Genomic DNA, 22,684 nt, shown 5'->3' with positions numbered 1-22,684 from the left:
CAAAGATGTTCACTGTATTGTTCAGTGTATTTACCTTGTTGACATGTTTCGGCTGTTAGCTGCAAGCCATCTTCAGAATTGTCACGGTGTTGATGATGACGTATCGTATTACTTCCTGTAGGCGTGGTCAGCTGTCCATCACCCGTTGTCACTCGATCAGAAAACAAGTTCAAATGCTGGATCAGGAAGGCCATCGAAATCAGGAAACGAGGCACGGACAACATTAACCGTGATGACCGAGCTCCTCCTTTCACACACCTGGGACACCCTCCTCCTGAGAACACCGGGCGACCGGAGGCGTGGTCAGTCTGAGCGACCTGTCGGGTCAATCCGGCTGACCACGCCTACAAGAAGTAACAACAACTGATACATGACACGGCACCACCAACACCGGGGACAGTTCTGACATGTCCACAAGGTAAATACACTTTAAAAAAGAGCCCAAGAAGTTATGGGACAAATTAGGATGTTCAGAATGCATAAGGTAAATGAGGAATAAAAATTGGACAAACTGTTTTTCACATTAAAATAAACTGTAAAAATTGGATATGTCAACTTTGATTTGGTTGACTTTTTGATATATTTATTTATGAAAATGCAATGAAGCCCCCGTACATTTTGATCTAATGTTTGATTCAGTATTGGAAAAGAGCAGTGGACTTTACATTGGCCATAATTTAGCATTAATAATACTAATAATAACAAGCGCAATGAGAGACAGCAACCTGGTCACCCATGAGGCATTGGAGGGGGCAGTTCATCACCACAGAAGCAGCTTATGAGGAGCCCAGCATATATTACATGATCATTATATCCACAATGCAATGTGTGTATCTGTACAGGCCCATGAACATTAGTGTGATATTGGTCACACATGAGAATGTCTGTGTTGACTAGCGTGTAACGAAAATACAATTTTTGTCATGAGTTGCGTATATGTTAGTTCTGTGACTGTAGATCAGTGTGTTGTGTATCATCAGAAAAAGAAGAAATGGAAAATATTTTCATTCCAATTAGAATTTTAACGGCATACACTGAAAGAGAAAGGAACTGTTACAATTAGTGATTATCTCGAAAACTATGAATATTTTACTATACAAATGCATTGAATTATAAGTAGATAATAATTTTTCTGAGATTTTGAGACCACTCCTGTAGCTCTAGCTTGATCCTTCACGGAGTTATGACCAAAAACGCACATTCGACCTTCAAGTGACCTTGACCGGTTTCAACCTGTAACATCCAGTGTACCCTGGTTATGTGTGTGCCAACTTGTGTGATGATTGGGTGAATATTTTAGCTCGCAGATGGTTCAGAAATTGCCGAAATTGCCTATCCTTTATAATGGCGTGACCTTTCAATTGACCTGTGTGACCTCAAATGACCTCGGATCGTCACCAAACTTTGCAGCATGGGGCACGGGAGCTTGACCCACGTACCAAATTTGGTGACAATCGGCCCATAAATGGCGGAATTATTGCAGGTGGACAGACACGTAGACAGGATGAATACAAAACCTGGTCAACCCTTCGGGGACCAGGTAAAAATAATACATAACACTTGTATCGCGCTTTTCAGGACACTCAAAGATGTTTTACATGAAGAGACAAACAAAGGCAAACAAAAGAAATAAGACAGTTAATGTTACGGTGGTTTTAAAGAATCGGGTTTTCAGGGCTTTTTCAGCACAAACATAGGGACAAGTAACATACAGACACTTTTGGTATGGCTATAACTCCGCGCTCTCCCGCCTGCCTCTCATCATGCCTTCTCACCTGCTCATTGATTAACCTGCATCGGGCTCAGAACACATATCATTTTTCCCACACACGGCTCGCGCACGGATCAATATTCTCACTGTTGCTTAAGCTTGGACAACCTTTCCACTATCAGCTCCTATTGATCTCTCTCACATAATTGTCTGCATTTTCAAATCAGACGTGATCTTCTTTATGGACAGGCTGCCATGGCATTTGAAAAGACCCCGGTCCTGCTCCGTGACCTGCGGCGAGAGCAACAGAAAGGCCACGCCACATGGATTAGTTAGCATTTGGAACTTACTCTGCTCATCCTTATTTTTAGGCTTTTTAAAGGGCCCGTATAATGCTAATTTTTGATCTATGTTATAATGTTGTTTCCTCGTCGAAAACGTAAGTGTAGTTGTGTTTTGTTTCATTCACATGTTTGAGTTCTTCTCTCAAATTGAAAACACTGTCCCACCTTGTGATGTCATGTGATAATACAGGAAATGCTCCACTGTGTTGTTAAACTCCACACACCTTCACTAAAATCATAACTTCAGCCCTGGAATTTCTAATCTCTACTAAACAAAAGGTCAAATCCAAATCCACTTTTTCCATTTCTATAGCACATTTTACAAACAAAGCAGTCTCCAAAGATCACAAAATGAAGACCACAAAAAGGTAAATTGCTAAAATTTGGTCGTACCAGTCCTAAAACAATAAAATCAAATCAGTAAAATCAAAATCAAAGCAAACTTAAAACACTCCACTGTGAGGGCTGTTGGGACATAGGGAGGCAGAGCGTTCCAGAGTTTGGTGCCAGGCACAGAGAAGGACTTGTCCCCCCGGTTTTAAGTCTGGAGCTGGAGCTGACCCTCGTACCGCAAAGCGATGAGATCTGAGATGTAACATGGGGCCAGTCCATTCAAAGCTTTAAAAACAAACAATAAAATATTAAAATCAACTCTAAAATAAATCGGAAGCCTGTGCAGTGATGCTAAAATTGGGGTAATGTGCTCACATTTTTCGGTTTGGGTTAAAAGGTGCACAGCAGAATTTTTGACTAATTAAACGGCAGTGTTAACTTGAAAACGACTGATCATGACATCACAAGGTGGAGCAGAGCATTTAGAGCAGGAGTGTCAGACTCAAATTCACTGAGGTCCGAAATTAAAAACTGGGACTAATTTGTGGGCCAAATTAAATATTTATTGAAAAATTTCAACAACATCTGCATGTTTTCTCTTCTTTTGGGATATGTAATGTTAAACTTTTTTTATAAAAATAAATGTTTAATAATAGTTTTGCTTAAACATTGAATCCAAGACAAGCAGAATATAAAATAATAACACAATTTTAAATAAATAATGTCTCTAAAGCCTACCTGTAGCCGGCGGGCCAGCTCTAATACATATTTAATATGATCTCACGGGCCAAATATAATTATATCGTGGGCCAAATTTGGCCCCCAGGCCTGAGTTTGACATATCTGATTTTGAGCTTTGGAGATGCAGACAGACTAATAATAAAGGATTACTCAAACAGGTGAATGAAACAAAACACACCTTCAGGAGTTTTTGAGGTGGTAACAGTATTAGAACATGACTTAACTGGCCATAAAATTTTTGTTTACTTTTCTACATTAATTTATTTTATGACTTCCCAACATACACTGCAAGTAATACAGACTTTAACTCAGTATAATGTCCACCAAAGTGCTGTGGCATTCACATAGTTCAGTGAGCCGTCTTATAATAAAAGCTCCATTAGCAGCAGTGTTCCGTGCATTGGTGCTTTCTCCTCGTGCCTACATCAGGGGCGGGGCATGGCCTTCAGAATGGGCTGAAATTTGGGGCGTGCGTTCCTTTAAAAGCTTTGGTAATAACAGGGCGCAGACACGGGTCCCTCCTCCGGCCGCGTGAGGAGGGAGAGTCGCTCTGGGTGAAAGTCCATTCGGATGTAATTGGCAGTGGAATTATTTATGACATTAATTGCCACATTATCGACTGGCTGTCAGCTCCTCTGTCACTCTGTCCATCTTTCTTAGAGGAAAGAGCCAGCTCAGCCTGATGCCCAGTGACAAGCTAATTACTCCGTCACAGGCCCAATGACAAATGTTACTCATCCAGGATGTACAGGCGGGAAATAGACCCTCCTCCTCTCTCTCCAGAGCTGTCTCCCTCTCTCTCTTTCTCTCCCTCTTTATCTCTCTCTCCTTCACCTTCCCCCACTGTCTCTTTCTCTGTCACTCACTCTTCTTCGCCTTTTTCTCTTTCTCTCCCTCTCCTTCTCTCTTTGTCTCTCTCCCTCTCTTTCCCACTCTCTTTCTCCCTCTCCTCCCCCTCTTTCTCTCTCACTCTTTCTCTCTCCCCCCTTCCCCCTTTCTCTCTCTCTCTTCCTCTCTCTCTCTCTGTCCCTCTCCTTCCCCTTCTTTCTCACTCTCACTCCCTCTCTTTCTCCCTCCCTCTCTCCCCCCTTTCTCTCGTTCTCTCTTCCTCTCTATCCCTCCTTCTGCTCCCCCCTTTTTCTCTCCCTCTCTCCTTCTCCTTGCCCTTCTTTCTCACTCTCTTTCTCTCTCTCTCCCCCTCTCTCCTTCCCCCTTTTTCTCCCTCTCTTTCTCTCTCCCCCTCTTCCTCCCTTTCTCTTTCTGCCTCTCTCTTCTCCCCTCTTTCTCTCTCTCTCTTCCTGTCTTTTCCCCTCTTTCCCTGTCTTTCTTTCTTTCTTTTCTTTCTCCCTCTCTCTCTCTCTCTCCCTCTCCTTCCCCCTCTTTCTCTCTCTTCCTCCCCCTCTCTTCTTGTCCCTCTGTCATAGGTGCAGGAGAAGAGGAGGGGCAGCATTTTCTTTTTTCCAGAGCCTGTGCAGTTGTGCTATCAGTGGCCTGCTGTCAGTCACTCGGGCGTTGGTAGCCCTGGTGTACATTTGCATTAGCTGGTGCCAGTCCGTCCTGAGTGATGGAGGCTGACACAATGATTGGTCCTTAGTTGTGCTGACAGCAGGCGCACACAACGCGCCTTTTGGGGAGGTGAAGTCAAGTCTGCTGCTAGGAAACAGCCTGAGTGAGAGGAGCTCACGCTGCAGAAGAAATGGCACGGAAATGGAAATATAGAACAGTTTATATGTTCCAAAATCTTTTGATTGATTTTGTATTTTACATTTTTAGCAGTAACATTGTACCTAATCCTGGTACATACTGTTTGAAATAATGTAGTGTGGTTCATGTCCAGTTGATGTGGGTTAGTGTTAGCAAAAATAAAAAGTGAGTCCTCTCTTCACAGACTGTTGGGGCCATGTAAAGTGTGATTGTTGTAAACATGTGCTCTGACACACAGATGGAGGAGACATGTCAGTATCTGTGTGCAGTGTGGGCCTGCAGGCTGCAGCTGAATGTCACTGATCTGCTCTGATGAAGTCTGCCGCTGTATCAGGTCACAGCCCAGTGCCTACAGGTAAACCTTAATGAATCCACTGTCCGCCATTCATCCACTCACATACTCATCCACAGCAGGCATATGTCAGACCACCGCCCGCCATCCCATAATGCACTCTGTGTTGCCGTGGCAGCCTCAGATGCGCCCCTGACGGAGATAGGAAGTGACACGCACCAAACTTGGTGTGTCCCGGAGCCAGCTCCAGCAGCTCCGGTGACTGGGGCCTGTCAATTCCAGCTCCGTCAGGCGCACTGGCTCAATGGCAGTGCCACTGACACATGTCACAAACTTTTAAATGTCTGCTCTTTTCAGCAGCCAGGGGAACCATGACATTTGGGTGGTGTGGGGGGAACTTGTTGTGGATCCCACTTCCTGCCTCCTCTGCCTGTCAGCCCCACTCAGCTCAGAGCATATCAAAATACAGACAAATCAACCCTGTCATTCTGAAGGAGTGCACTAGTGACCAGCTCCTGAGCACCACCATGTCACTGGGACCGGGACGTGGACACTACACTACTCTGTGTTACTATGGAGTGTGCACTAGCCTCTGTAGTGTGCACTGGTCTGTGCAGTGTGCACTAGTCTGTAGTGTGCTGTAGTGTCTGTGGAGTGTGTACACACACTACTCTGATCATCCACAACACTTAGAACTGTTACATATACAATAAGTGTTTACTCAGCGTCATCTCACAGACACCCACATACAGAGAAGCTAACAGGCTAACAGGCTGTGCATGCTAAAGTGATGCTGGAGCAGAGGTTCTAGACGTCTGTGGGTTCTAGAAACATCAGGACAGACAGAACACAAAGTTAAATGTCTTTAATCAGCCAGTATAAACTGTACATGAGCATTCACAGCATTTTCATCGTAGTCATTCATTTATCGTTCAACACATGAGACAATAACAGTGAATACTGTGCAAAAATATGTAGACAAAGAAAATGATTGAAATTCATGGTTGTATTTTGATACACTTATTGCACATGTTGTATTTTATCTATAGACCACAAGTTAAACATTGACGTCTTAAACACACATTGGCAGACATAAAATATAAATGGAATGTACTAAAATAATAAAATCATACGCTCTGCCCTTCATAAAAACAGTAGGGGCTAAACTAAAAGAATGTTCAGAAGATTCCAGCACAGTGGTTTATAATTATCATTTTGTAAAATTAAAATAGATCAAAGTAGCTAAATATTAAGTAATTATTAAGTAAATGACTAAATATTTCAGACATTTTGTTTTTGGTAATCAATAACTATATATAACCAAAAACTTATTTTGAGCAATACAAGGCAAGTGCAATGCAATAAGTAGAAGCCAAATTTAAAGGTGCATCATGTAACATTTCTAGACATGGAGATATTGTTTTTTCTGGAATGCTCCAAAATGGTCTATTCAACTCTAAAGTATTCATTCAATTAGATGTGTTTTTGTTGTCTTACTATGAGCTGGGTCGCCTCTCCACAGATATAACTTGGCGTTCTCTCCACAGTGACAAGTTTAATACCAAACTGTGGCACTTTCTAGGCAAATCAGTAACACATCTATGGAGACAAGCAACACCAGAAAAGTTACGCAGTGCACCTTTATCAAACATTTCATCTGCTACTTCTACCTAGACAAAAATCCTTCAAAATATCTTCAAAATCAAATTTAAAAAACGAACTTCTCGCTCAGCTCAACCTATCACACCTCGACTTTGATCACGGAATATTAAACAGCTCCTGCATCAACGTCTTAATGTTTTTAACGGCAGATGCGCGTGCCTTGACAGAAAGAAAGGGATGAGACAGAGAAGAGGAGAAAGAGAGATAGAGAGAACACGGCGGGAGAGTGATGAGCCCGAGTCAGGCCCCAGGTGTGTGACCGTCACCCCTTCACCCTTGATTAGTGGCAGCAGTAGATAGGTGATCCATCATGGCTGTCAGAGGAACACAGGCAATTGGAGGGATGTGTTTGTCACCGACGGAGACAGAAAAAGAGAGGGAGAGAAGAGGGAGAGAAGGAGAGAAAGAGAGGGAGAGAGGAGCTTTGTTTGCGCTGGCTCTGCTGATGCTTAGAGGCAATCATGTCAGCTCAAGTGTCATCCCTGACTTTAAACTCGCACGGGGCCATAGCTCAAAAGGAGAGGCCGGGTTAAGATATAAGAAAAGGCAGCTCATAACGCGCACTAACATTAAGAATTGGTGGGTTACAGCTTCCTGGTGTGTGCGGTATCTTATTCAAAACATGGCATATATTTAGTTTTATACAGGGTAGCCGCGGGGTCTTAAAAGTCTTAAAAAGGTCTTAAAATTCATGTTCCAAAATTAAGACCTTAAAAGTCTTAAATTATATTGTCCAAGTCTTATTTTTTTCACAAAGGTCTTAAATTTCATGTTCCTAAATTAAGGCTTTAAAAAGTCTTCAATTTTGTTGTCCAAGTCTTATTTTTTTCACAAAGGTCTTAAATGTCATTAGCCTATTTTTTTGTATACTCAAATGAGCTGCAGTGCAATGTTAAATGGAGGAAAAAAAAAACATGAAATCACCTAACATGAATGAACATCTAATTTGGAGTATGCACAAACAATACTTTGGTTTCTGGCGCCGGCGGCAATGAGTAAACAATCAGTACAGTGAAAAACAGTTTGTTGTTGTTGAAAATTTTAAATAGTTGAAGCACTTTGAAAGACAGTGTGAGACAAGACAATGTAAGAGGTTTGTTTGTCTTGTTAGAATGTTATAAATGTTGTGGTTGCGTTCAGAAGCCACTTTCAAAGGCATCACGCGATTGGAAACTGTCCATAAGGTTTCATTTTATGCGGATGACCTTTTGCTCTATGTTTCTGACCCTGTCACTTCTTTCCCGACTATTTTAAACGTCCTGAGTATGGTTGATTATCGGGGTATAAACTTAACTACCAAAAAAGCGAGCTGCTGCTTATTAATGATCTTGCTACGGCACTCTCTCCTTCTATAGCACCATTTCGGTGGTCGAGTATTGGTTTTCGATATTTAGGCATTCAAGTTAGGGGACTTACATCGTGAGAACCTCATCCCCTTGATTGATAAGACTGAGAGGGACTTTGTGCGTTGGTCAGCTTTACCTCTTTCACTTGGAGGTCGAATAAGCTTGGTCAGGATGGTTCTCCCCAGGTTTCTCTACATGTTTCAACACCTCCCTGTTTTTCTTAACAAATCCTTTTTTAATACGGGCGACGAATGTGCAGAAACTTTTATTTTGGATGAGCGACAGAGAGGATTCCCTACCAAGCTGGGTGCATCTGGAGAAAAAATCTTCACAGTTCTCCCTGCGGTCTATTTTGTGCTCGCAACTTCCTCTCCCACATTTAACTAACTGTCCTGTGGTCTCTATCTCACTGAAGAATTGGAATCAGTTTAGGAAGCAGCTTGGCTTTTTGAGCCCTACCAGCCTGACATCAGTGTTTAGAAATTTTATTTTTGAACCATCTAATGGAGATTTAGCATTTAAAATGTGGCATAATAATGGGATTAGGTCAATTAGTGATCTGTATAATAATGGAGTATTTTCATCTTTGGAACACCTGTCTGTCAAATATCACCTCCCAAAGCATCATCTTTTTCATTTTTTTTTTCAGGTCCAGGATTATGTTAAAAAATTGTTCCCCCACTTTCCAAATCGCCCTCCAGAAACCTTATTAGACTCTCTTCTCTGTGGACACTATCACCAGAGGATGTATCTCAGTTTTGTACAGGTTAATTCAGTCAGAAATGTTAACATATTTTAATGCAGTGAAAAACTGAGGTTCTCACTCAGAGGCTCTGTTAAATTATTGAATGCTACCTGGGACCCCTTTTTACGTCACACTGACTCTTCCTCAGGATCTGGAGGATGACTAAAGTATAGGAAACAATCCTTTCTTTCCCTCTTTTTTTCCTCTTCCTATCCCTTGTAAGCTTTTCAAGCCTCTTCTTTGTATTCACTTACATTGTGTATTGAATTAATTTATCTACTTCTATCAATTTTATTTACTTAATCATTATTATTATTATTTTATTTTTAATTAGTAATTTATTTCATGTATTTATTTTATTTTTAACTTTATTTTGGGTTGTTTGGCCAGTGGGTGGGAATGTTATAATACTACTAAAAATGAGTTCTGAATGAGATTTTATAATAAAAGTATTTTTTGTTAGTTAAGCAGTGAGCAATGGTCTTTATTAGAATTGGATCTGGTGTTTTTCGCCTGCATACTGGGTGCAATGTTGGTCTTAATTTTCACTTAAGTGGTTTTAAAAATGTCTTTAAAAAAGTCTTAAATTTGGGTTAGTCAACCCTGGGGATACCCTGTTACTATTTACTATGGCAACAGGTCTAATTTCTCATCATTCTGAAACACACCAATACGGCTGAACAATTTGCGGGATAAAAGTTAATGTGATTAGAATTGTGATATTTCTTAAAATTTTTGGTGGAGGATCAGTTACCTGCTTGTCTCTATGGGGATGCTATTGCTTTCCCTGGAATGTTCCATGGTATGACATTAAACATACATATAGCATTTATTCATTACAGGGGTTTCTACTGCTCAAAAATACAGTCATTCCTTCAGTGAATAGGGGCGATTCTCCGCAGATCTGAGTTGTAATGTGACGTATTCTCCCTCGTGATAGATTTAAGCTATACTGTGGAACATTCTAGCTCGCCAAAGGGAATTATATCATTGTGCTGAATAACAAAAATGTTGGTTAAATTACATGCCTGTTTCTATTGTACATGTATCATTTTGAAGTCCAGCTTTGTGCACTAATAAATGAACAATGATTTATGTTTTATAGGCACCTAACTGTACCAAGAGCCTCGCCCTCTTTCTTATAATCGTCTCAGTTTCTTGCGGTCGTTAAAATGAGAAGCTCTCTTGCGTTTTTGTTTTGTGAAGGTAGCTCACTGGAGGAAAAAGGTTGGACACCCCTGTTCTAGACAATGCAATAACATTTCCATGGAGACAAGTAGGTGTCGGACCCTCAAAAAGTAAAACTCTGTTCTGAGTGCACACTGGAAACAACTCCAACCTCCAACATTTAAGAGAAGACTGAAACATGAATTGATAAACTAATATAATTCTATGTGTTTCAGTACGTGTTTTCAGAGGTCTAAACTACAGGTACTACAAGGTTTTTCTACAGAAAGACAGGATATTTTGTTCTTTGTAGAGTAACATTCTACTGGCTACATAGTTACAGCCTTTGCGGATTTGATAATTGTGCTAACTGTGCCAAATAGTAAGGCGGCTGGCCTGGGAACACCTTGGGGTCCCCCTGGAGGAGCTAGAGGAAGTGTCTGGGGTGAGGAAGTCTGGGAGTCCCTGTTTAGACTGCTGCCCCCTGCGACCTGGCCCCGGATAAGAAAGAAGAAAGAATGTGGATGGATGGCTGAATGAATATGCCAAATGAAATGACCAAGTATTGTAATGGTTTACAATAATAACAATAACGGTACAATAAAGCACAATAAAAAAGATCCAGACTGGGCGTGATTTCTTGCTGCTTGTGTTCAGTGGTGTATAATGATGCTGGTGGTTGTGTGGAGGTGGTTGGACATCAGAGTTGGTCGTTCCGGATGAATCTGTTGCCTTCTGAGTGTTTGCCGTAGTAGATGTAGCGGCACTTGGAGAATAGACCTAAAAACAAAATGGAGAGATATTAAAAAGTCAGGACTGAACAATAGGTTTTAGTGCTGAATAAACTTTTCATTGAGTCCACCTTGGAAACAAATTAGCCACCATTTAGTGCATGAATAGCCTTTTGTTTATATTACCATTGTATGAAGCAGCTATTGGCACGATAATCACTTTTTCTTTGCAATAGTGGGGAGGTTTTTGCTATTTTGTTGGGAATGACACAATTTGAGCTGTACAGAATTGATTAAGTAACTTTTATGCCTAATTATAGCTTCATTCTGTTATAAATTTGTTGCAGCTCATGCTTTTTAATGATGCTGTCACTTAAAAAATTGGTTTACTGCTATTATCTTGCTTTGTAGTAGTTTCAATGTTGTCGTTTATGGCAATATTTCTCTGTAGCGATATATGGTGTGTCAAAATTTGTCATTGTTACAGTAGTTTAAGCCATCAGGATTGTTAATTTTGATTTATCCATTTTAAACAATATTATTATACACCATCAATGCCACAAAGTTGTAGTAACACCCTTGGCACATTTATATAGGGTATAATAGTTTAATAATGTATACCTTAAAGAAGACATTGTGCTTTTGTCGGTTATGTACTTATGATCTATGTCACCATAAACGTTTAACAACAAAAAGCCACACCTTCAGTGGATAGCTGCAGTTCACATTAGCAAGTAGAAGGTTTCAGTTTTCAGTTTTCAGTTTTCTTCTGTACCAAAATGGCTATACAACGCTGCTGAATCTGATGCCTCTCACCAACTAAGACATGCACAAATCATTATAAATACAACTTGGAGAGAGTAAATGAGAAGGGAAAACAGCTAGAATGGCTAAAAGCTCTGAAAAGTCGATTTCACATAATAGCTTTACTCTTAACATTAAAATGATTGCGTTAAAAAGCAAAACCTTCCATCAATGTGGTATGAATGAAGTGATTGTTCACACCAAAACACATAATGGGAGATGTTTTCATAGTGTTGGAACTTTTAACAATCAACTGCAGTGTAGGTAAATTGGTTCTAAGTGAACACCGTAGCTGAAAATATGAGCCCTTCTTAACAGTGCCCACAGGCCTGACCGTAACAAGCCAACAGCCTCCCACGTCAGCCTACACCTACATACAGGCTCCATACACCCTGCATGTACGATGAGAGCACAAAGAACAATAAGACAGAAGCGTGGTCACTCTCCTCTCTGCGCAACAAGCCATTCAATCAGCCCTAGGACACTGTTTTAATCAATATTAGCAATATAAGAGCATATATCAGAGCTACAGAACAAGGGAGAACATTGGTGTTTTCAAATGGATTATTATACGCTGGGCTATTTCTGTTTGGGACTTTTGCCAAAGCAATTAACAAAATAGACCATATTTTTAATGGTTAGAAGTCTTCAAAATGACACCAATAACAGTAAACTGACACCTGCATGTCTCTATGGAGAACTATATCAAGTATTATCAGTTGTAATGCTGTAGAGGTGAAAGCATGCCAGGGTAACACATGCACATTACACACAATAGTGCAGGGGTCCAACCCAAGTAGCTCACCAAGGGATTTCTGATTTCTATGTATTGTGGATAATAAGTAAAATTTGATACATTACTCTTGTGATTATATCATTTGGATGCCTAACTTGCACTGATAAATAAATAATGGTTTATGTTTTATTAGCATCTAACAGTTCCTTGTCTAAGGCTCACCGGGGCTCTTAAGGCCTGTTTACATGAGAACACTCGAGGGTAAAAATGACAAAATATTTTATCGGAAGTGCCTTTCCTTTAGACGGTGACGGCGTTTTTGGGGCTTAAAAATGCAAAAATTTAAAACCACCCTCTAGAGTGGAAAAGTTGAATACACTTGCCCCGTAGTGTTTCTGTCTACACTGCCCAAGACGCAAAACTCTAGTCAGATCTGCTCACATCGCGTACACGTTTACGTCACATACATCACCACCAAGCGTCACCACCTAGCCTCCTGGCATACATACCCAATCGAATTCCACACACTTTTGCGTCACTGTATGCACGCAGATTTCCTCCTGAAAACACTTGTCTAAACGCGGAAATAAAAAGTGAAGATGCAATGCCACTTTTGCACCTTCTGTTCAGAACATCACCCTATAATCATAGCCTTATATTTACATTTTTTTGCAACTGCTGAAATTGGTAGCTCTCTGGTGTTTTTGTTTCGTAAAGGTAGCTCACTGGAGAAAAAAAGGTTGAAGACCCCTGCTCTAGTGTAACTCAGACTAGTGCTCCATGGTTTAATGCCACTGATCTCGCTGTATGAAGACATGCAGGTGACGTCATCAGGCCAAGTTACAGGTCAGATCTGAAAAGAGGCGACACAACTGACAGCACGTTTTAGCATTTTTGAGCAAGAAAAAGACATGCAATTGAATACATGCAGGTTGAATAAATATTAGTGTAATTAATTCACATAAAGCAGTATTATCTCTATCAAAACAAGCAGATGTACGACCCCACATCAAAAAAGTTCTATAGTGCACCCTGTGGTAATACCCTGTGGTCTGATAATTGCTGTTCTTTTCTACCCAAACGAATTCAACAGAGCAGTGTTTGAAGTTAATTTAGCATTTTGAGAGACATGTACTATTCAACTAGTACAATATAAACACTGTATAAAAATGTGTAGTTCAGTTTATGTCACAGGCAGGCACCAAGATGGCCGAAACCAAGATGTCCGCCCGTGCCTCCTGTTATGAGGTGAGTCTCCACACACGGGCTGTCCACACCACCAGCGTCTGGCCTGGTGTGCGTGCGCGTGCCCGTGACGCGCCCGCCCTCCCTGCCCACTTGATGAACGCTCCGGCAGCAGCTCGCCGCCTCCTCTCGCCCAACGCGCCAAGGACAAGTGGCATTAGACCCGTCAATGATCCTCTGACAGGGCGACGCGCGCAGCTTTGCCCCGGCTTTTTAAATAGACATCAAGTGCATTACAGCCGGTGAGAAGAGAGAGAAAGAAAGAACGAAAGAGAGAAAGAGAGGAGGAGAGACAGCGATGAGGGCTGCTCCGAGCGCTAAGTCCAATCACATAATCCAAAGAGACATTGTCAAGGGCGGGGAGCGAATGGCAACTAAGTGACAGAAAGCAGAGATGGGGACAGAGATACTGGTGCCATATTAGTGCCAAGCATATTCTGATGCCAGCCTCGATTCTAACCAAACCTGACACGGGCTCTCTCGTCTGCCCCCGCTCCCCGCCACCCTTCAAAGTGCCTGCGCGGAGGAGACAGTGGCGGAGACGCAGGCAGCACCCAGCAGTCCCTCGCAGCTGTAGTGGGTGTTCTGTCAGGCGGAGGCAGAGGGAGAGCGAGCGGGCCCCAGGACAAGCTCAGTCAATCTAAATCTGGACTTTGTAGTGCGCAGTGCTCATTTCCCCCTCATAGCCCCAGAGACTTGAGGTGATCCAAACACTCAAGTGTGAGGAGCTGTCACCTCCGATAACATCCATGGGACCGCTGTGTGCCTGCCTCTCTGCCTCTCTGCCTGTGCTGCTGCCTCGCCTGTGTAGGTACATATACTTGTGCAGCCTGGTGACACTTATGGGAGCAGCGGTGGGGGTACAGCGGGCCCTGGTAGGTGGTGGGTGGGTGATTTGCCGGAGGATATGGGTGCCATGGTTGGAGAGTGGGTTTGACACGGCAGGACTAGGCTCTGTCTGGCAGCGCTGTGATCATGTGGGCACTGGGGGCTCTCATATACTAGCACAAGCCCTGCAGAGAAGCTAACTCTCTCCCACAGTGCTAGCAGAACTAGCTCCTATAAGGTGTGAGCGGCAGAGGCTGTCTGTAGACTGCAGGTCCACAAGTGTTAGAAGATAAGTGTCACATGTGGACAGCTGCTGCAGCCTTCACACCCTGGACCAGAGGTGACCAGTGACACTCTAGCGGGGCCTGGGAATATAATAAGTGACATATGTTAAAGGGGCTCTACCATTTTCTTCATGTTATAAAGTCATTTGTATTCTGTCCCCGTACGGATAGATTGTAAAAGCACGAAAAGTAAGATTTTGCAATTAATCGAATTTTGATCGTGTTTTTAATTTGTGTGTCAAACGATCTCCAAATTCATATAATCGAGTTGAAACGAAAGCTTAACAAAGTTTATTTTGGGATATTTTTAATATAAATAAGTCTATTTATTTTATTTTTTTAAAATATAGAGATCAATATATAGTTTATTTTGAATACCCTTATGTTTTTCTATGCCTTATTTCATGTTCAAAGTATATTTTATTCATTTTATGTTTTATACATCACTAAACTGCTATAAGATACATACTTGTAGCATATATTTATTTTCAATTTGAAAGTTTTGCATAAATTATCAATATCAAAGTTTTTTTTGGAGAGAGAAATGTTGAAAAAGGCATCGTGTAACAAAAAAAATAATCATTTGGACAGTTACAAACCAAACAGTTGAAAACAACTAGAAAAAGAAAATTCATTTGAAGTTGAATATTACAAACATTTTGGGCCAATATTGACCAGTAAACTATCTCGTTACACCAATTTATAGACCAAAATAGGACATTGTCTGAACCGATATCTTGGAAGCCAAAATCCGATCCACTAAAATGTTCAATATCTGTGTCAATATTCAATACCAGTATCATACAGGTGCATCCCTACTTTTTAATTTGTCCTGTCAACCAGCGATGGGTCCAGACCAAACTGACTAAAGGTACATACATATTTTCAAATGGTTGTAAAGACAAGACTCCCGCTTTACTCATTATTACTTAAGCTGACTAAAATGAGAGTGCAAACTTTTAAAAATGAGACTACAATACACCCTTTTGCACCCCTGTCATCAACACACACACATGTGAAAAATCAGAAAGATGACTCATTTCAGGTGTAACTGTTTACATCATATTTCCATGACCTGATAACTCCAGAAATCAGATAATGATTGAATTTTTGGTGTACATGTAAACATACATAGCCAGTCTCAACATTAGTCTTTGAAGTCAATGGTTAGTAAATGAAGTCAATGGTTAGCCAGACCTTTTCAAGTTGAACTCATCCCAGGTGTAAAGGAAATTAAAATATTGTGTGATTATTTTATCTTTTAGAAACACATTTGATCTTGTAACTAAAACTCATTTTGGTTGGGCAGTTAAAGACAGTGTGAGAAATCAATGTAAACACTTCTGTCCTCTTTGCTAATCTTGTCCGGAAGTAATCTTGTCAAGAAGTGACAAATGCAGGTGAATATGGATGCAAATCAGATCAAGAAGTTGGCTCTCACATCCCTTTCTCTCCTTTGAAATACACCATGCCTTGTATTGTTTTAACTCCACATGTAACATCTTGCTCAGGAAGGCCAACAGAAACACATCTGGTCACACGTCAGTAGGAGTCGTCACCTTTTCACTTAGAAATGTATGTCCTCTGGTCATCTCAACTTATATAAACTTGGTGCTTTTTTCATTCGGGATCTGACGTCTGGGGGACATGCTGCTGGTTGTTCTGTTGGACATATTTCTTGCAAAAAATAAACTTTTCGTCTTTGCTTCAACGTTCATCAGTGTCTACAAAAGCAGTCTTTTCCCTCAATGCCAGGTTATTCCAATTAAAAAAGTGACATAACACTGAAGAACTCTGCATTCCAAAGCCGTACTGCATCTTTGTATACACTGGCCATCTCTGTCTATGCTAACTGCTCACTAAACATCTCCCCGACCTGCCTTTGATGTGCACACAAACGGAGCTAACAGTGGGAGCGGCCATTAATGTGACACATTAACAAAGTGTCGCCGAGTGTAGTGTTGCCATGGTGCCCCGGCGGAGGTGCCATCAGGCTGCCCGGGCACATATGTCACCCAGCACCTTGTAGTGTGGAGGGGTACTGTGCCGGGCTCTGTGCTGGTGGAGATGTTGTGGAGTGTGTGAGAAGGCTGCTCTTTGGAGATGATTACCCAAAGCATGTGTCTGCTCCACGGGGGCTTGATGGGCCATTCTGTCGCAGTGTGAACCAGCGATACACAGACTATGTACAGAGCACTTAGTCTGGGAACTACTTAATGTTATTGATGATGTGCGAGAATATGGCTGCAGTCACTTTAAACAACTTTAAGCTGGAGAACTTTTACCTAGCTTCCACTTCTCATGAAATTGCAATATAATTCTGTTTAAGTACATTTATTTGCAGTTGAAGGCCCTTAAGAGTGCACTGAGTAACTTTTTTGTTGGAGGGTCCATCACCTGCTTGCCTCCTCCCATTGTGTTTTCTCTATGGAGACAATCAGCCAAGCCAAATTAGCTGGAGAGATGACTTTGATGCCATGTTGTGGAACATTCCAGGCAATACATTCATATTTTCATGGAGACAAGCAGGTGACAGACCAATATCAAAAAAGTTACGCAGTGTACCTTTAAAGCTGTCTGATTATGGACACAAAGTTCTGCTTTTACAATATCAAAACAAAATTTACTCATGAGAAAAATGTTTCCATGTATGAGTTTTACCCTAAACCTTATAGCTTTCTCTAGAATGTTCCACAGTAGGCTATTAGCTTATCTATATCCATGGTAACAACAAGAAGGTTCAATACTGTGTTGGGCTTTCATCAACTAAAGAAATTCTTTATCAATTAAAGTCATGTCAAAAGCTGTCAAAACTAAGGGTGTGCAAAAATATCGATATATCGTATCGCCTAATGTGATGATTCAGGATCAATATAATATGCTTAGTCTTTTTTGGTATACTTTACTCAATTATTTTGTTACAGCGCAACAGTTTTGTAACTTTTAATCGTTTATGCGACACATTTGACATCTTCACTGTTTTGATGATTAAAATATTTGTGTTTCATATTAGCTTTGCACAAGAAGTGGTTTAACAAAGACTTTTAGTGTAACAGCCATGATTTAGCCTTTATTTTTATTGAACTGTATCGAATCGATTTGAAATATATCAAATCAACAACGTCTTAATGCTACTCAGCCATTCTCAAAAGGATTATGTATTTCCTGTATGCTTTTATCCCACATAGATCTTCGTCATTAGTTATTAATTTTGGTCAACTAAAACTAAATTGACTGAAGCACTATAGCCATAATACTGTGCTGTAAGTTTCATATCACAAATCACTTCTTGAATGCAAAATCAGAAATGAAAACTGAATTTGAAATTTGGTATCACGACAACCTGTTTGCAGAGCGCTTGTGTTAAGTATTCCTCTGACTCTGTATTCGTCTGCAGTTTAATCAGGCCAGAGGATGTGCATACTCCGAGATGTGCTCCTAAAGAGGGGGGCGAGCGCGGAGGGAGATGGAGAGCTTTAATGATTGTCCCCTGCATACAATCAGAGCCACTCTTTTCAAGGGCCATCAATATGTCAGACACAGACGCATCCGGCACACGCAGCTTTTAACACCAAGGTTATCTATTCTGAGCGCGCTGTCTCTTCTCCACATCCCTCCAGACTTCTGCCGCTTCTTTGGGCTCCTCTACTGGAAAAATACTACTTCAGCATAACTCTATTTTCACTCAAGACCGTTACCGAAATACCTACAGTGAGGAAATGATTAGACTAATTATAGCATGTGTCAAATATATATATAATCCTCATCTATATTTTTACTCTTTAGGCCAGTATGATGAGATGAAGTGACCAACTCCAGTCTACAGAGGGCAGTACAGCAGTCACATGACACCCCTCTGTGGTCCACTAACACAAATATTCTTATGTCCAGTGTAGGTAAACAAATGTGGACTAATTATATTTAAAGAGGAGGTATTCTACATCCATGCGGTATTAACTGCTAACACACAACATATTTTGATCACCTTTTATTGTTTAAAAAAGCTATATTCACCAAAAACAACGTACACTTCTGTTTTGACACTCCCATCCCTTTGCTCCATCTGCAAGGTCACTCCCCCTTCAGAGCGCTATCACAACGTTCTCGTCGATGTGGTCTTATATTAGTGCTGATACAGCTCAAGATCAATCCAAAGCTATTCAAGAAAGGTCCATTTCTGTCCTGTGAATGACCTTTTTTAGTTGCCAAAATAAGTATCTTGTTTCGATACTAGTTTTAGTATCGATTTTTACAGTTTTCAAGTTGACAGCGACTTTTAGTACCTTAGGGCCTGTTACACGAGAATACTTGTGGGTAAAAACAAACAAACAAAATATTTGATTGGAATTGGCTTTAGTTTAGAAGGTGATGGTGTTTTTGGAGCTTAAAAATGCAAAAATCTGAAACTGAATATGATCTGCCGTAACGTTTCCGTCTGCACTGCCCAAGACGCAAAACTCTGGTCAGATCTGCTCACATGGCGTACGTGTTTACATCACATACATCATCACCTAGCGTCACCACCTAGCCATCCAGCATGCATACCCAATCAAATTCAACTTTTACATCACCGTTTGCATGCAGATTTCCTCCCGAAAACGCTTGTCTAAACACGGAATAAAAAGTGAAGACGCCACTTTTGAGTCTTCTGTTCAGACCGTCAACATATAAACGTAGCCTTAAATTCAGTAGAGATTGGCAATTCCAGGGCTGAACTGATCCAACTGATTTTGGGGAAGGTGTATGGAGTTTAAAAACACAGTGGAGCACTTCCTGTATTACCTCATAACATTACAAGGGTATTTGACAGTTTTCAGTTTGAGAGAAGAACTCAGGAATTGTGTGTTAAATGTGTGAATGAAACAAAACACAACTCCAGGTATGTTTGTGAAGAGGAAACAGCATTATAACATAGATCTGAAAATAGCACAATATACAGTAGGCCCTTTAAATTTTACCCTCTTAACTCAATATGGTGAAAGATAAGAATGATGCTACCGGGGGCCTCGTACTGTGCAGCCTCTCTGACACATCCAGAGTGGGTTAGTGTTACAAGATGAAGGTGAATCCATATTTAGTCTATCTCGTGTCATATCTGGACTAATCATTAAGCATTTTAACTGATGTCTGCTGTCTCCCTCCTCGCCCCGAAAAACTCCAAACATACACATGGCCCAGTGAAAATGACATTAATCCTCTTCCAATAAAAAATATTTAGTCCATTAAACATAAATAGCTGTCATTATGATGCATACCTCAGGCCAGAGCGTACGCAGCTTCCCTCCCGGCTGTTTACTGGGCCCAAACTACTGCATCGCCTGCGTGTTCTCAACTTCACAGTATTGATTAAACTTTTAAATAGCTGCCATATAACCCTGGGAACATCAGGAAGATTCATTTGCGTCAATGTTCATCTGTAATTCATTAGCCATTTATACTATCCACATCCACGCGGAGCTATCGGGGGAGACGCTGGCCATTTTTCACCCGGGCGCGAGCTACCGAGAGGGGGGAAGAAGGAGAGGAAAGACCATAGTAAATATCCACCAATGATTGACTGTAAAAAATGACTCTGTGGTTTAATAAGCTGCTATCTCACATGCGCCATCACTTTGCTGCATTCTTAATTAGAATTAGCAGTCATAAGTGTAACAAGGCTCTGTGATAATTCTATCCATCAAGCACTGAGAATAGGTGCGGATGATTTATGTATCAAATCACAAATGAAATATGTGTTGGACTCTACTTATTCACAGCCAAAATGTCCAAATTAATTGAGAATTTTGGATTTAAAGGTGCTGTAGGCTTGGCAATTTTTTCAAGTCCAAAGTCACTTTATTTATATAGCACATTAAACAAACAAAGCAGTTTGTAAAGTGCTGCAAAGAGATCATAAAAAGAAAACAACTAAAGGTATAATGGCTAAAAGTTTGATCATAAAACAATAAAAATAAAACCATAAAAGACAGCAATAAATAATTAAAATAAATAAAAGACACAGAGGACCACATTTTTGCTGTCTTAAAAATGTGAGAAACAAAACTAGTCGAGCAATCCTAATTCAGCTTTCCTAGTGACCGAACTGTTCACAGTTTATAACCACTTTCCACAACTATTTTTGCATGCTAACAGTACACCGGCATTATTTCCTGGTTCTTGGACAATAAAAAAATTTGATGCAGACACCAATCATTGTTCAAATTTTCAACCCTAAGAGCTGCTTTTACAACTTTTACATCTGTAAAGGGGCAAAACTTATTTTACTTTATTACATGAAACAGCCCCTGTATTTTTTCATTTTTTGTTTTAAAAGTACATCAACACATGTGCATACTGTTGCGTCCTTTTGCACCTTGCCTATAGAATGTGGTGTGGGCGAATGGTCGCAGGGGCAGATTGGCAGACACTTCTCTGTCAGTCAGGCCCAGGGCATCTGTGGTTATAGTCTAACCTAATCTAACCACCAAGTTTGGAGAGTGGGTGAGTGGATCACATTAAGCGGTTACATTAATAATAGGCTATTTACTATAATAGCCATAAAGATTAGTCATGTTTTGATTGACTGATTCTTAACCTTTGGGGTAATTTGTTTAAGATAAGTTTGCTAAAGGGACAGTCCAGAATTTAGGACATAGGACCTAATTTTCTAGTGAGTCAGAGTGTTGGAGATGTGGGGAGACACTTTTTAAAATATTCCATCCAGTCCTTGTATTTGCAGAGGTTGCTGGTGCTAGGCTAGTGCATGTCAATGGCCATAGTTAGCCTGCTACTAAAAACAGTCTTACCCACTCCACAAAACACCCAAAGCAAAACAATTATAACACCAGACTGTTGATGTGAATGTCTGTGTCGATGGAATAAGCTTAGAAGTAAAACCAGCCTTGCATTTGAAGGATTTATGTCTCAACAGCAGCGAGTTGTACTTCCTGATAGAAAGTTTGGCAGCGGCGGACTGATATCACATAACACCTAACTTACCGTCAAAGTAAAATTCCACTACTGCTGAGAAAATAGTCCCTCAACATGCAATGATTTATGCAATGCAAGGTTAGTTTTATTTCAAACATTATTCTGTCAACACAACATTGATAGTCTGGCGTAATAATAGATTTGCTTCGGGTGCTTTGTGGCGTGTGTAAGACTGTTTTTAGTGGCAGGATAACTATGGCCATTGACATGCACTAGCCTAGCACCAGCGACCTCTGCAAATACAAGAACAGGATGGAATATTTAAAAAAGTGTCTCTACACATCTCCAACACTCTGGCTCACTAGGAAATTAGGTCCTATGTCCAAAATTCCAGACAGTCCCTTTAATAATATAAGCCTTTGTCATTTGATTCATGTGTGAAATTACATGAATGTCGCTTACGCCTAGAAGACTCTAAACCTTCCTTATTTAAGTCCCATTGATTTCTTCTTTCACCCCTCACACATTGTCCAATTCATGCTTTTATAATGAGTATTAACATTGTAAAAGTACCAGTGTGCATAATGATCCTTCTATCCATCAGGCAGCGGTACAGTGGATAGGTGCTGACACTTGATGAAGTCCTGACGTCAGCCCTGCCTCTCCGGCGCCTCTTGCTGGTAGCTTGACGCGCTGTGTACGAGCTGTCAGTCAGAGCGCTGTTAGGCTGTCAACACGTCCAAACATGGCTCCTCTCCTTACACTACTCCTCTGCTGTTTCTACATTTATGCACAGGCGCAAATGAGGGCTGATGGTGGACTGATGCTAATAAAGTTCAAGTGGCTGTCAGTGGATACTAAAGTCTTCCATGTTTATTAGAGCTCGATTGATACGGGTTTTTTCACGGCCAATGTTGATACAGACGGCTTAGAATACAGAGCATCGCTGATAAGATCTGCAGATATTTTGGGGTCAAAATGTAGGACCGATTTTGATTATTTTCCCCAAATGATGCTATTATATTATTCAAATTTACTACAAACTCACCCACAGCCCCACAAATGTATAAATGAGCTGTGTAGTCACATTTTGTGCAGCTAT

General features: G+C 40.8%; 1 protein-coding gene across 1 annotated transcript in view; it reads right to left on the bottom strand.

Moving 5' to 3' along the window:
* Window positions 1-5,975: 5,975 nt before the first annotated feature.
* Window positions 5,976-22,684, bottom strand: part of lrmda (leucine rich melanocyte differentiation associated) — a 314,989-nt gene continuing 298,280 nt past the window's right edge. The window contains exon 7 of the mRNA XM_055162608.1: window positions 5,976-10,825. Coding sequence (XP_055018583.1) covers window positions 10,746-10,825 — 80 coding nt within the window. The 3' untranslated portion in view covers window positions 5,976-10,745. The remainder of the gene's footprint in view (window positions 10,826-22,684) is intronic.

This window comes from Boleophthalmus pectinirostris, unplaced genomic scaffold (assembly GCF_026225935.1).
Source record: "Boleophthalmus pectinirostris isolate CB_2022bp ecotype Guang Dong unplaced genomic scaffold, ASM2622593v1 HiC_scaffold_5, whole genome shotgun sequence".
In the NCBI taxonomy this organism is placed as follows: Eukaryota; Metazoa; Chordata; class Actinopteri; order Gobiiformes; family Gobiidae; genus Boleophthalmus; species Boleophthalmus pectinirostris.
This window is presented reverse-complemented; position numbering and strand designations above follow the sequence as displayed.